Below are 16215 nucleotides of genomic sequence, written 5' to 3'. Positions count from 1 at the left end.
AGGAATTCAAACAATAAAATTATGGGCAAAACCAGTTAAAGATAGGTATTTAAAAACATTCAAAATAATAAAACCAACAATGAATTAAAAACAGATAAAAAACATAATAGCTTCTACATGCCTGGGTAGGCTTGCCTAAACAAAAATGTTTTTAGCAGATGCTGAAAAGAGTACAATGAAGGCATCTGCCTAATGTTAATAGAGAGGGAGTTCCAAAGTGTAGGTGCTGCCACACTAAAGGACTGATTTCTTACAAGAGCAGAACAAGCAGAACATGGAAAGCACACCTTGAACTTGGCCTGGCAACCAAAAGCAACCAGTGCAGATTTCAGAGCAGATAGGATCTCACTCATGTCAGCAATCGCACCACAGCATTCTGCACTAACTGGAGCCCCGAAGTCAGGTTGTGCTGCATGGGGATTTCTGTGACCTTGGCTGACTGACTGCCAGGATTTTTTGTTTTTGTTTTTGTTTAGGAATCCTGACTGGCTGTGGGATACTGAGTTTTCTGCCTTACACATAGGAATTTTGTTGTGGTTGGTATTGTATTGCATTTAGGAAATCATCACTGTCTTTTCTTTTTCCATTTGCATTTCATTTACCTTTATCCTCACTCCATACATCCATAGAAGCAACAACAGTGATTCCATGCGGTCAGCTCAACCCCCTTAAATCCGCTAATGATGCACCTTGTTGGTTGCATGATGGTTTGTTTCTTGCCCAATAGTGGTAAGTGTGGCTGCAATTGTTCCCAAGCTGCTGCCTGTGAAGGTAGACCAAACCATATGTGTTTTCTCTCTTTCAATTATTACTCACTGGAATTAGATTGGCTGTCAAAGTGAGTTTATAGCAGCCCATAAGGCAAACAGAAAAGAGCAGAGAATCTTCTTACTCTTATTTCTCAAACCTCTTTCTGAAGTGAAAGGTCAAATCTATACAGATGTTTGGAGCAGCCATGTTAAAAGGTAGGGACAGGGCATTCCAAGCAGGGGGTTGCCAACCCTGCTTGGATATGGATATCTTTGCAGAGGATCCCTAGTCAGGCTTCACCAACAGCACAATCCAAACTATATCTACTCAGAAATAAGTCCTATTGAGTTCTATGGGGCTTAGTCCCTTAGTAAGTGTGTTTAGAATTGCAGCCTTCAGGGGCATCCATCTTTACTCGTGAGTGCTCCCATCTAACATCTCCACAACACTAGGCTCTTTTCTTCCTACAGTGGCCTTCTGGTAACTGGCCTGGACTGAGAGCACTTAAACCGTTCTTGCCAGAAGCAAGTAGGCCAGATTAAATGTTCCCTACCCAGGCTTCATCTTTTAGCTATGATTTCTATCTTAATTTTCCGTCAGAGAAATGTTTTTGTTTGAATTGTATGCTCCAAGCAACTGTGAATGATGCTTAATGTATCATGCTTAATGACACCACTAGGTGACATCACTATGGCCCGCCCCTGAAATCTCAGAGCTTGGGTTGCTTCTGACCTGGCAACCCTAACATATAGATGGTATGATCCAAGATAGGCTTGCACTCAGAAGACAGGGATGATGTGTTTGCCCAGATATGTCCACAGGAGTCTCTGTATCTATCTGTTTATTTATTTATTTGATTTATAACTTGCTCTTATTTAAAATCAACCTCAGAGCAAGGTACAACAGCCAGTTGCTGACAGTTAGGTCCCTCTGCCCCATTCCAAAGCTCCTGAGGAGTAAATGTACCCCTACCAGAGGAATTCTGAGGGCATTTATGGATTCTCAGAAAAAAATACTCTTGAATTTAAATTTGTATGGGCACCATGCTATGGACAAGTATTCATCTTACAGCACTTAATTATTTGATAACATTTTATTTTACAGGGTTCTTGCTTCTGTGCAAAAATGGGATGGTGAATGATGCATGGCTTGTGATAAATATATTTTCATGAATGGTGCTCCAGAAAGAGGAGGGATGGATCCTTCATTTAATAGCTGAGATGGGCATTTAAGGAGTGAGTTATGACTCTGGCTTTTCAATAATACAAATCACTTAATAACAAATTGCCTATCTTTCTGAATACTAACCTAGAAATTCTTTATCAAATTATTTTTATTAAGTGCAGAGTCTGGAGAATTTTCAGAGAATTTATTAGGCAGAGTCACATGCTGAAAGATGAAGCTAGAAAGAAATGCTTATTCACTGCTGAGGAGAACCCATTTCATGCCATCAATGCAATGCATGAATGAATCTCTTTTCTCTACCTCCACACATATCCAGCCTTCCTGCCTAACCTCATTTTCCTTTCTGGATCATTATTATTTCATCTTATGTATATAGATTGTTCTTTGAGTTGTTTAAAAAAAAAAAAAAAAAACAGCGTGCACACATTCATAACATGATCTTAAACACCATCACTTGGGAGTAAGCCCTACTGGTTTCAGTGGAACTTGTTTCCAAGTAAATGGGTGAAGAATGCCCTCTTAACAGCTTTCATCAAAATCTGGCCTTGGAAAGATGAACATTTAAGAAAAATGAAGATGAACAACAGTTTAAAGGAATTCACAGATCTTGTCAAAAGTCTGTAAAGCAAATAAGGATTGCTGTGTGCAATAAGTTAATCCAGTTTCAATTCTGTTATTTCACCAATCGTTTTCTTCATCTCATGGCATTCTGAGATAAATATTAGTCAAAAGAGAGTAAATGGGGAACAACCTCTGGCAAGTTAGAGCAAATAGTTCTTACATTCAATATGATTTTTGCCAGAGATACAACACTGTATTTATTATCAGGAGTGCCCTCATCAGTGGTAGTTCCTTTGGGAACACACTGTTGCTTATTTTCTCAATTTTAAAGAATGGTAAAATGGTTGCACGAGCCTTTAAGGCAGGGATAGAGAACCTGTAAATGGTCAGGAATGGGAGTTGCAGTCCAACAACAACTGGAAGCCAACAGTTCCCTACTCCTGTCTGAAGGAGTTATATTTTCCTAGCAACTCTCCCAGCAAGGTATGGGAAGTGACTGATCTTCTCCCATTTCCCAATTAGTCAGCTAAAGTCTAGAAGAGTGTGCTTGGTATCTATGTATAGGTTTTGTTGGATGGGGAATTTAAATTTTAAGCTCTCCATAACTTCCAAATAATCAAAGATGGCTTCCATAATCCAAAATGGCCACCATCATAATGATTTACAAAGCTATGGGAACCACATCTGCTCCCCTGCATAATGATGGGAAAGTTATGTGATCACATAAAAAATACAATACACATGCATTTCCAAGAAAAAAATTATTTGGAGCAAAAATAATTTAAAAATTTCTATCAATTTTACATTCGTTAATTGTGTTTCTTGCTGTCTAATCATTTCCTTCTTCCATGTTGTTGCACTTTATCTTGCACATATCAGCAACACTTTTCAATGACACATGACTTCCCCCATTTACATGCCAAAAATTCTAAAACTTTGTCCAATGCAGCTTTGCTGCTGAACCATTTGATTTTCAGGTAGCCATTAGTGATAATGCAACAATGCTCATTTGGAGACGATATTTCAGGATTTGAAATTACAGCATGTTGTAAAATTGCAGCCTGATCGTTTGCCCGTTGAATATGAAAACACAAGGATGTATAGCATAGAGTTATAGCTTCTGGCTACATATTACTACTCTTTACACAAAGTAACTCATGTCATAATAGGTTAACATTACACATCTTCTTGCCATACAACTCACACATCAGTCATTCTATTACTGCGAACGTTTCTTCTACATCCCATGATGAGCCTAGTTGCATGCATGCTTTAACATGTTTTGGTGATTTTGGCAATAACTTTAGAATACCCAGTTTTCCTTTACTGCAAACTGCAGAAACTGAATCACATCTGGACAAAGCATGCATACCAAAAAGGGCTGTTAAGAAATCATGCAGGGTGATATTATCAGGAAGCAGATGTTGAATCCTCTGCATCATAAGAACATAACTCAAAATGTGGGTTTTTGACTGCTTTCTGGAGCAGACATAACCACTTTTGTTTATTGAATGATATTGGCAGAGTTAAATTACTGTAACATCTGTGTCATCAGTGTGCAAGGTGTACTTTTTGTGCTATCATCCTGGTATCAGCCTCTTCATGTGCACAAGTAAATTCTTGAATCTGAGTGGCACCTTCTTTACAAATTAGCCAACTACATCACCATGTTGAGGAACAATATTAATGGCCATAGTGGATTGAATCAATTGGTGAACTGTCCAGCAATCATCAACACTTGTCATGGCCCTAGTGAGGAGTACATCATGACAATCTCTGGCATGGACAATTATGTAATCCAGGAGATGCTAGTGTTTCAACCGAGGGTGCTTCCATGATGTTTTAAATGTATTTTTCTGGCAAAAGAGTGTGTTTGTAATAACAAGATTATGCTCTGCACATTTAGTCAGAAGTAGAATTCCATTCAGGTTGCTATTGCCAATTCCTTCGTTCCCAATGGTTTCTGGCCATAAATCGAAATCATGTCCAACTCTTGCACTGAAATTGCCCAGGAGGATGATTTTATCCTCCTTAGGTACCTCTGATAAGATGGTGTCCAGCTGGGTATAAAATTTTTCCTTGATGTCTTCATCAGTATCTAATATTGGTGCATAAGCACTTAGAATAGTTGCCTGCTGTTTTTTGGCGAGTTTTAACCAGAGAGTTGAGAGTTGGTCATTAATGCCAGTAGGAACTTCTGACAAGAGCTTCACAAGATTATTTTTAATAGCAAAGCCTACACCATGTATTTGTCCTTGTTCAGGCAGTCCTTTCCAGAAGAAGGTGTAACCTCGTTTTTCTTCCTTCAATTGTCCTTCTCCTGCTCTTTGAGTTTCTTCAAGTGCTGCTATGCCAATATTAGAACTTCTCAACTCCCTCGTGATGATGGCAGTCCTGCATTCAGGATGTTCACTATCTGTATTGTCCAGCAATGTCCGTATAATCCATGTTCCAAAATTCAATTGTCTTTTGTGATCGCTAAGTGGTGCCCCCACTGCATGCAGTAACCCAGTCAGGGAGAGAGATGAGGCAGACTATGTTTAGGACACCTTTTCTAGCTCCCTCCCCATACGGGGTAAGCAGAGTGGATCCTGAATAGGACTTCTCAGTTGTTAATATAGCTGCCGAACTACCCAACTGCCTCGGTCCTTGAGCCAGGACGACTGAGTCTGTATCCACCGCCCATGTGCCAGTCCATGACTAGGGGCTTCCGGATTTCACAGTCCTGCCCCCATTTCCAGTCGCTGATCGCCATGAGACTTTTGTTTTGCTTTGGTTTGGTTGGAAGATGCCTGTGCATGAATTTGTTTTATGTGGGGAGATCGGTGCACAACGATCAACACAACACACAAACTTGACAGAAAAAGGCTTTGATCCAATGGCATGGATACCACAATGACTGGAAGTCTTTTATCTGCTGCAGCCTTCATCTGCCTTCACAGCCATTGTAACATACACATTGTTATCCTCCACCTATTCTGCCATTGAGGACATTCTTGGATCATTCTTTGTCTGGTTCCTCTCCCTTGACCTTACCGCCATGGGTGACCCTGCTGGGAATACATGACTCCCAATGGCATCGTTCATAGAGTTCATTGGAACACGCAAGCCCACTCACCACTACAAGGTGACGACCCAGCAACTGCCATAGCAGCTGACTGACTAAATCATGGTTGGGTATTATTTGTTTATTGTTTATTCAATTTATATCCTGCCCTTTCTCTTGAAGGAGCTGAGGGCGGCAAACAGATAAGTAATAAAACAATAAAAAAATCTAAAAACACTTAAAACATTCTCTCAACTAATGATCTTGGGGTTGCCAGGATGAATGTCTTTCAGCCATCGGATCTCTGGGTAAATAGGAATGTTTTTAATTCCTCCCAAAAGTCAATAATGAGGGAAACAGACACACCTCACCAGGGAGGGCATTCCATAAATGGGGAACTGCCACTGAAAAGGCCCTGTTATGGGCCATGCCAACCAGCCAACTCCCAGTGGTGGCACCAAGAAAATGCCATTTAGGGTTGTATAAGGGATAGGGGTGAGTGGTAATTATGATCCCTGGCAAAGTAAGAGGTGGCTCATTCTATTCACTGGTGCTAAATAACTTAGGTTTCTAAAGTGCAAGTAGATTCACACACATACAGACTACTTGCCAGGGCAGCAGAATATCATTACAGAATACTGAGATGTGAAGTAGAAACCACTTTTGGACACATTTTAAAATGCTAGACATCTGTTAAACTGACACCCAGCTGCAAAGGCCCCAAAGAACGACTTTACCCACAAGCAGTTGAGAATTTTGGCCTATGGAGAGTGCCAGACTGCCATCCTGGATAGGGCTAGGCTTCATGCTTCAAGTACATGGAGTTGTAACCAATGGCGATTTTGCATTAGCAGAAAGCACTTCTGCTTATGCAAGGTAGAGTATTCAATATTCACTGATTCCCTATCCACCCACTGCATCTCCTGTGCTCCTGAAAAAACTGCTCCTAAGCACTGGGGGACCCTTCAGAACAATATGAAATATACTGCACAGGGCTGCAGCAAACAAGCAGGGTCTTCAAAAATCAGGTGCCCTACCTTATATAACCAAAAGGGCCTTCTGCTAGTGCAAAGACAACACTGAAATAATTAAGGGTGGTATTCAAGGCTAGTCCTACTCAGTGTAGACCCATTAACAGACATGTCTAACTTAGCTTCATTAATTTCAATGGGTCTACTCTGAGTAGGACTTAGTTGAATACAACTCTAAGTCCTAGATCTAATTCTGCAAATTTAACATCAATGAAAAGCCAGATTAGAGAAGTCAGAGTGTTTTACTGTTTTATTTCCCTTTTTGAACTGCCTGTTTGATTGACATCTCTGTCACTTGGTGTTTTACCAATAAAAGTATCTCATTTAATTTAACTTTTAGAAAAGTTAAATCAAATAAGATACTTTTATTGGAAAAACACCAAGTGATAGAGACTACTGTGAAACTGTTGCTTAACACTAAACCCACATGCCTGGGCACATTTCAATGTGGCTTTAGCCTGGGAAAACGCAGCGGTCTGTTAAGGGCTGATGGTAGCAACCTTTCGCTGTGGCATGGCCGAAACAAATAATTTTTGGCCCAAAGAAATAATCTTTAGCCAGATTTTGACAGACTCCAAATGAAAAGTGGTGGCTAAATCCCATTGGTGAGTGGTTTGTGACACAGGGTTCAGAAAACACTTATCTATACCAGCAGTGTCTAACAGGTTTTTTCATATTGTGGTGAATGTGTTAACATTTTTGCCACGTGACAAAAAAAATTAACTGTGTTTTGAGGGTAGAAAAATACACAATAATGTTTTGGATTATTTATTGACAGAATTAGTAAGAAAGCTGACATATCTTTTGATTAAGTAGTGGAGGGAAATCAGGCATAAAATCAATTAGAATACATCGCAACTCCACCTCCAAATTATCATCCAATATCTGCGACCTATATTTTGATGTCACAATTTTTACCACAGAAAAAGTTGATTCACAGAGCCATGTTGAAGCAAAAACTGAAAAGAGTTTTGGAATAACTGTATTTAGAACTGCAAACTCATTTTGATTTAAAATATGAGTCAGCATCATAAGAACGGAATTATCCTTCAAATGTCGAGTGCTTACAAGTAAAATAACATCTGTCTTGAAAAGGTGCCTCTACAAAGAAAGAAGCCTCACAAGCTCTTGAGATGGTTGAGAATTGTAGATGATAGTGGGTATCTATGCCCCCAATGAAGATAAAACAAGGTTTTACACAGGACTTATGGAAAAATTGTCAGAGTTTTCATATGACCATTGGTGCGTTATGGGTGATTGGAATGGGGTAACCTCACCAAAAATTGATAGGCTTTCTGAAAAAAATATCAAAGAGACACAGGGTAAATTACCGAAGATTTGCTTTGAACTGATGGAACATTTAGAATTGGTGGATACCTGGAGATATATAAATGATAATGCAAAGGAATTTACTTATTTTTCAGAAAGACACAAAACATTCTCGAGGATTGATATGATTTGGATGTCTAAAATTTTAGTGAAGGACACTTTTAAAATGGATATATTACCAAAAACTTTTTCAGATCATAACCCTGTGATATTAACTTTAAAAAAGAAAAATCTTGGATTTAGATGGAGACTAAATGAATCTTTATTACAGAATGACAAAGTAGTACAAGAATGTAAGAAGAAATTAAAAGAGTTTTTTGAACATAATTTACATAAAGGAACAAGTGAAAATATCGTTTGGGATACAAGTAAGGCATTTATGAGGGGATATCTTATTAAATGTAACTCTGAATTAAAAAAAAAGAAACAACAGAAAATGCAATTAATTTTGGAAGAAATAAAACAAAAAGAGGAAGAATTGAAAAAGAATCCAACTAAAGTTTCTATTGTAAATCAAATCAAAATGTTACAGAAGCAAGTATCAATGCTGACAGTTAGAGAAATTGAAAGAAAACTAAATTTTGCTAAACAAAGGACTTTTGAATTTGCAAATAAACCTGGGAAATGGTTAGCATATAAATTAAGAAAAGAACGTCAAAAAATATCATTTTAAAGATACAAGAAGGAGATGAGATGTTGACAGATAATGTAAAAATTAAAAAGATTTTTCATCAATATTATTCAACATTGTACAAATGTCAGGAAATTCCATCTGAAAAAATAGAAGAGTATATATCTAAACAGAATTTGCCTAAAATTACAGACTTTCAGAGACAAGCTATTAATGGTCCTATTACGTCAAGAGAGATATCTGAAGCTATAAACAAAATTAAATTAGGAAAGGCACCGGGACCAGATGGGTTATCTGCAATGTATTATAAATGTTTGGAGGAAGAACTCTTACTACCTTTACAGTCTACAATGAATCTTATTCTGCAAGAGGGAAAGATACCGGATAGTTGGAAAAATGCTAATATAACATTAATACCTAAAGAGGAGCAAGATTTAACTAAAACAAAAAATTATCGACCAATATCTCTATTGAATAATGACTATAAAATTTTTACAATGATCTTGGCAGAAAGATTGAAAATAATATTGCAACAATTTATTCAGGAAGATCAATCAGGGTTTTTACCTAAAAGACAATTACGTGACAACGTCAGGAATGCCTTGAATGTCTTGGAATATTTAGAACAACGAAATGATAAACAAGCAGCTTTGATTTTTTTAGATGCTGAAAAAGCATTTGATAATTTGAATTGGAAATTTATGTTCCAGGTTTTGGAGCAAATGGATTTTGGAGACAATTTTATAAAATGGATTAGATCGATTTATACATCTCAGAAGGCTCAGATAATTGTTAACGGAGATTTAACGGATTCATGTGAAATACAAAAGGGTACAAGACAGGGATGTCCTTTATCTCCCCTTTTATTTATTCTGGTCTTAGAAGTGTTGCTTAGAGATATAAGGCAAGATAAAAGAATTTCGGGATTAAAGATAAAAAAAGAAGAATATAAATTGAGAGCATTTGCTGATGATTTGATAATTGTACTAGAAAATCCTTTGGAAGGAATTAATGTATTGATGGACAAATTAAAAGAATTTGGACCGTTAGCAGGATTTAAGATCAACAATCAAAAAACAAAGATGTTGGTGAAAAATTTAACTTTAAGGGAACAGAAAGAGTTAATGGACAAGACAGATTTTACAATAGAGAAAAAGTTGAAATATTTAGGTATCATTATGACAAATAAAAATTCAAAGTTGTTTCATAATAATTATGAAAAATTATGGACAGAGATTAAGAAAGACTTGCTAAGATGGGATAAACTACAACTGTCATTAATGGGTAGAATATCTGTGATAAAAATGAATGTATTACCGAGAATGATGTTTTTGTTTCAAACAATACCTGTAATATCCTCTGATTTACCTTTTAAACAATGGCAAAAAGATATCTCTAAATTTGTATGGCAAGGAAAAAAACCAAGAGTTAAATTTAAACTACTACAAGATGCCAAAGAAAGAGGAGGACTGGGATTACCAAATCTGAGACTTTATTTTGCTGCCTGCTGTTTAGTCTGGATAAAGGAATGGATTTTATTGAGGAATAAAAGACTATTGGATTTGGAGGGCCATAATTTGAAGTGGGGATGGCATGGATATCTATGGTATGACAAAGTAAAAGTAAATGTAGACTTTAACAATCATTTTATAAGACGTCCTCTGTTGAAAATATGGAATAGATACAAACCAAGGTTTTATTCGAAAATACCATTATGTGTCTCAAGTCAAGAAGCGTTTTATAGAAGAGAAATGGCTGGAAAAGAGAAATGGTTAACTTATCAAGAACTATTAGAAAATGTACATGGAGAATATACAATGAAAGAGACAGAACAACTGACAAAGGAAGGATATAGTTTTCAATGGTTTGCCTATTTACAATTGTTAGAAAGATATAAAATGGACAAGAAAATGTATGGGTTTGAAATAAGTAAATCTGATTTTGAAATAGGATTGTGTACAAATGATGAAAATATAATTGCGAAAATGTATAAACTCTTATTGAAAATGGATATGGAGGAAGAACAAGTAAAAGAGTGTATGGTAAAGTGGGCAAAAAATTTTGGTCATAACATACAAATGGATCAATGGGAAAATATGTGGAAAAAAGGTTTGAAATTTACACTATGCTATAATCTTAAAGAAAATTTTTATAAAATGATGTACCGTTGGTACATGACTCCAGAAAAGTTGTCAAAAATGTATAGTAATGTTTCTAATGTTTGTTGGAAATGTAAACAACAAGAAGGATCATTTTATCATATGTGGTGGTTATGTAAAAAGGCAAAATCATTTTGGGCACAGATAGGTAGGAAGATGCAAAAAATTCTAAAGATAAATATTCAGTCAAAACCAGAATTTTTTTTATTGGGTTTTATGGATAAACAAATAGAAAAGAAATATGGAAGAATAATATTATATATGATTACGGCAGCAAGATTATTATATGCACAAAAGTGGAAAATGGAATCAATACCAACAATGGAAGAATGGCTATTGAAATTAATGGATTTAGTAGAAATGGACAAATTGACATGTTTACTTAGAGAAAAATCGACAGATACATTTCTTAAGGAATGGAAACCTCTCTTAGACTTTTTGTTGAAAGATCAAAATAAAATGATGATACTGGGATTTGACGATTAATTAAGACAGCCTACGGAGAAAAGGGACTCTATGTATACATTAAGGGACAGGTTTGATGTATATTATATACTTATAGCTGATCTGCGACAAATCGGAAGTCAACTATTTTATTTTCATTTTTTGTTGATGTATTGTTATGTTTTTTTTTACTTTGTTTTGTTTGTTTTTGGAAAAATTTGAATAAAAATTATTAAAAAAAAAAAAGAGAATTGTAGATGTCAAAGCAAAACGGATCTTCCATGAATTCAAAAACAATTCTATACTTTTCAAAGTCAGAAAAGTATATAGGACAAAAAGATGAATCTGATGGTTAAGAGCAGAGGGTGGACACTTTTTTGAACTTGTACATGTGTAAAATAATTTTATTTTAAATTTTATTTTAAAAATAGGTGGTCGAAATAAAACGCCAATTCGCCACAGTTCAATAGCCGTTTTGTCACATGTGGCGGGTGGCTATTGTGTTGGACACCAATGATCTGTACCCATTTATGTATGTATTGGGAAGATTAGAAAGGTAAAATAAAACCTTTGAAATTGGTATTTTTGTTTTGTTTTTAAAAGGAAAGAATTCATGGTTTTACTGCTATGGTCATATCTTTGCAATGCCTCTTTAGGACACCAAGACTCCTCTTTCTGAATGCATCATCCCATATGCCCTCCCAGCATAGCAACCATTTTCCTTGTTTGCTCCACTAGGAATCAGCAACCGGTTGAGTGCCTTTTCCTCACAAGAGGCAACAGATTTACATGACAAGTGATGACAATATTTAAAGTCAGGCCAGTGGGGAACCACTGACCAGTGAAATAAGTGGAGAAGCTCTGTGGGCTTTCTCTCCTAAAATCAAGCTGAATAAATACAGGAATACCCCGCATTAACATACACAATGGGTTCAGAGCGAGTACGTAAACTGAAAATGTACTTAAAGTGAAGCACGACCTTTCTTCACTTATTGATGCATATACTGCACTGCAATTGTCATATACAGGCATAACTGAGGAAAATAACGCATTTATAACTAAAATAAACACAGTAGGCCTTATTTTAAGAAAAAGTTTGTAGTTGGAAACTGATCGGATGGTGGCATCATGCCGTTAAGTGTCCGTTCTTGCGAAGCGAGCGTACGTAAATGGAAATGGTGCTACTGTAAATATGTCCGTACTCGCAAGTGTCCATAAAATGAAGGTCCGTATAGCGGGGTATTCCTGTATGTCAGAGATGGTTTAGTCATGGCAAATACAGCCTCTCTGTCACAGATGATCACTGAGTTCTTCCAACTCTTATGACTATCTTCTCAAGAAGTGCAAATATAGCCTATCTTAGGCTGATGACGCAGTACTTTAAAGCCAAAGTTATCTTCTGGGATGCCCATCCTTATGTTTGTACATAATAATGGCATGACTATGCATCTCTACTTGGAAACAGATTTGCAGCAGGAGCAGCATATTTCTTCTCTGCAAGCAAGCCCATGTTAACACTTGCAATAATAGCCTGTTAGGTAGCTGAGGTCACATCACTGATTTTATTGTGTGTGTGTTAAAGATCCGTATGCCCTGAACAAACATATTAACAAGCTAATTAGCTTCTAGTTCCAGGTCATAATAAAGCTACTTTACTTCCTGGGTGGGGAACAACCAAAGGGAGAAACAAAATATTAGAAGAGAGGGATCAAGAGAAAAAGGGATATCTTCAATGCTGTTCAAAAGACAGAGGATTGTTTAGTGGTCCAATGAAGAGAAGTATTTTTTGTAATATGTATTTACGGTTGAGCGCATAATATAAATTATGAATTAACAATATAGAAGGCAAATATTACTCCTCAAATTTAGTTACATTCATTGTCATTCAAATTTATATTTGAAGGGTTTAGTTCAGGTTCTATTATTAGTTGAATTGAAATCTCTGCTAAGCTTTGTAGGGGTGGACAAAAAGAGTGGTTATTAAAGTTGCTCATGATACAAGATGCACAAAGCACCTCTTTAAAACCCCTTAAGCTGGTGTGTAATTGGCTGTGAAAAAATAATGGAGATAACTCACAACCTTCACCCAACAACTTAAATAAAGTTATCTCAAAAATTTTTAAAAAATCCAGAGGCTGTTGTGAATGAGGCTGTGCCTGCTTACTTTCAAGGAAGACCCTAGCTGCTTCTATATCACAATTCCCAACATTCTGTCTCTGCCATGCAGTCAAAGAAACTGAAGGTAGGAGAACTGGGTGGTTAATTGTTTTCTTTTTAATTTGTGACATGACAGACAATGACAACCTCCATTTAAAGAATGATAGCTTGTTTTAAAAACAGGAGCAATTTAAGAATAGGCCCCTCTGAAAAATTCAGTGAACAAGGCAAGGCAAGTCCACAATAAAAGCTTCATTTGGAAGAGCCCCCCAAAGGCTGCTCACTCAAGACTTTCACTGACTGTGGGTGGATTTTTCATTATAACAATCACCCTACAATTACTGAAGTGATCCTGAAATAAACAGCCTGCATAGGAACATGACCCTTGAAGAGTTTAATATTAGAATTTGGTATTATGGGCTAGAGTTAGACTCCACCCATTGGACTTTCTTTTGCTCTGCTTTTCAGTTTCAGCTGTACTGTCTACTCAACCAGCAATAAACATGTTTGCTTGCCTGCAACAAGACATAAGAGCTTGTTTATTCTGTAATTATAAGCGGAGCAGGATTGGGTGCTTATTGCATTTTGAAATAAAGAGATAACTTAAAATGATCTAAAAATGGCACCTTTTACTCTTTTAAAGTGCTTATACTCACAATCACAGTGGCTGTTTTCTTTTTCTTGATATCTTAATGGCAAAAGATGAAAACAGCCCTAGAGGAATAGAAATATGCTGTGTACACTACAGTTAGTTAGGTGGCTGGCTGGACATCTAAGCTGCAGCTCACCCCTAATTTCTGATTTTTCCAGTATGTGCAGCTCAGCATGAGGCCTTTTCAGTGTTTCTGGACAGAAAAATCAACCCACCAACCAGTAAAAAAAAATCCAATTGCTTTCCGCAAATAGTTTCTAATTGCTTAGTTGATCCTTTGTATAGCAGCCATTTAAAAAGTGTTCCTTTGATTGTCCAACAGGAAGGAAAATCAAAATGCCAGGACTAGAAGAAGACTAGAAGAACAAGACTAGAAGAAGGGACTCTCAAGGAGTTAACAAATACCCTTTCTTAAACTTGTAATATGGACAAATTTGGTTTTCAGGTGGAATCTAAAACTGAGATACCTAATATAGCATCACAGCCAAACTCAGGAGTTCACTGCCTTTACCAAAGTACAGGCATACCCCGCTTAACGTCGCTTCACTTAACGTCACCTTGCTATAACGTACATGCTCCATATGCCTGTATTTCTCCAGAAACACAGCTAGCAAACCACTTACAGGGTTAGGGTTAGGGAGAGGCGTGGCAGCGTGGCAGCAGAGGCTTTAGCATGTGGGGGTGGAAATAGACACGATCATGCCACCGCAAATCAGCTGGGAGGCACGATCTCGATCAGCTGGGAGGTGCGGCAGTGCAGCAGCAGAGGCTTTAGCGCGTGGGGGTGGAAATAGACACAATCGTACCACAGCAAATCAGCTGGGAGGCGCGATCGCGATTAGATGAGAGGAGTGGTAGCGCAGCAGCAGAGGCTTTAGCGCGGGGCTTTGAGGCTCCGCATGAAGGAGAGGGAAAAAAAGTTTTAACAGGTAGTGCTTCACTTTAAGGACATTTTCGGTTTACGTACTCGCTCTGGTCCTATTGAGTATGTTAATGCGAGGTATTACTGTAGTTCAGTTCATGAAGAATCAGAACATAGGGATAGACCACAGGTGAAATGGGACTGTCGCTATAGGCAAAGTCAAGCTTTTGAGTCGTATTCCTGTGGATCGCTCAAAAAAAGGGTGACACAGTTGCACAGCTTAAACATTTATGTAAGTTAAGACACTCTCTGGATGGAGAAGGAGTGACAGGGAAGGTCACTGCCTTTCCCTTCCCCTGGCCTGGCCTTCACATCCTCTCCACTGGGGGGGGGATTGGCTGGTGCTACAATCCCCCCCCAAAACAATGGTCCACCTAGCTGCCCCACCTAACAAGGAAGGTTGGCTACAGGACTGCCTCCAGTTATGTGATTCTATAGCCGCCTCCGGGCATTACTAATAAAGGCAATGGGAATAAGTTTTACCCAGCTTTACTCCTTTGTTACTGTTCTTAGTGCCCTCCAGCTCCTGGAAGTGACTTTGTGAAGTGAGGAGCCTTCTGTATTGTGGAGGCTCCTCATGTGTTTTAAAACCATAGAAAATAAGGATTCTAAACAAGAGGGTGACAAGAATGGTAACAAAAGTGTGGCACAAGTGCACTACTATCCACTGCCTCCCCTGCTTATGTGGTAACTTAACCAGAACTTGGAAAAGTTACTTTTTTGAACTACAACTCCCATCAGCCCAATCCAGTGGCCATACTGGCTGGGGCTGATGGGAGTTGTAGTTCAAAAAAGTAACTTTTCCAAGCTCTGAACCCATCTTAGTAATACCTGAAGAAAGCTTAGAAAAAGATGTTGTCCTGTGTAGTCTAGTTACTTGCTCCCACACCTAATCCGTAACACCTCTGAACTGTTAAACATGTTGTGTTGCTGATATGGACATTGAGCTGCATCCTGCTGCTACCTGGTTCTGTTTTGTGCCACCTATTAAAAGGTCATATACTTTTATATGAAGTAATTAACCCTGAATAACTACCACCCCTAGTTCTATACACACTAACAGTAATGATAATCAGATTCTTCACTTCATTCATAAACATGGAAGATGGGGAGGGCAGGTACGGGGGGTGGGATAAGAGCTTTAATGTCTGCTTAACCATCCTGAAAGCAAGTGTAAAAAGGTGGTAGAAAATAATTTATTATGGAATAAATAACTGATGTTCGAACAACTTGAAGTATGCAACTCTACAATTCCTTCTCTGATCTACCAGAATTCCTTTCTAGAATGACAATCTGGACATCTGGCTATGTTGAAGTTTCCTTCAAGGCAAACTCATCATTTCATTAC

General features: G+C 37.6%; 1 protein-coding gene across 3 annotated transcripts in view; it reads right to left on the bottom strand.

The window, feature by feature from the left end:
- The window catches only part of GRM1 (glutamate metabotropic receptor 1), a 312878-nt gene that overhangs the window by 34445 nt on the left and 262218 nt on the right, over positions 1 to 16215 (bottom strand). The window contains exon 8 of one of the 3 annotated variants that reach the window (XM_061624056.1): positions 15769 to 15777. The exons of the other annotated variants lie outside the window; for them this stretch is intronic. Coding sequence (XP_061480040.1) covers positions 15769 to 15777 — 9 coding nt within the window. The remainder of the gene's footprint in view (positions 1 to 15768; positions 15778 to 16215) is intronic. 3 annotated transcript variants of the gene reach the window in all.

Source organism: Rhineura floridana, chromosome 4 (genome assembly GCF_030035675.1).
Source record: "Rhineura floridana isolate rRhiFlo1 chromosome 4, rRhiFlo1.hap2, whole genome shotgun sequence".
Taxonomy (NCBI): domain Eukaryota; kingdom Metazoa; phylum Chordata; class Lepidosauria; order Squamata; family Rhineuridae; genus Rhineura; species Rhineura floridana.
This window is presented reverse-complemented; position numbering and strand designations above follow the sequence as displayed.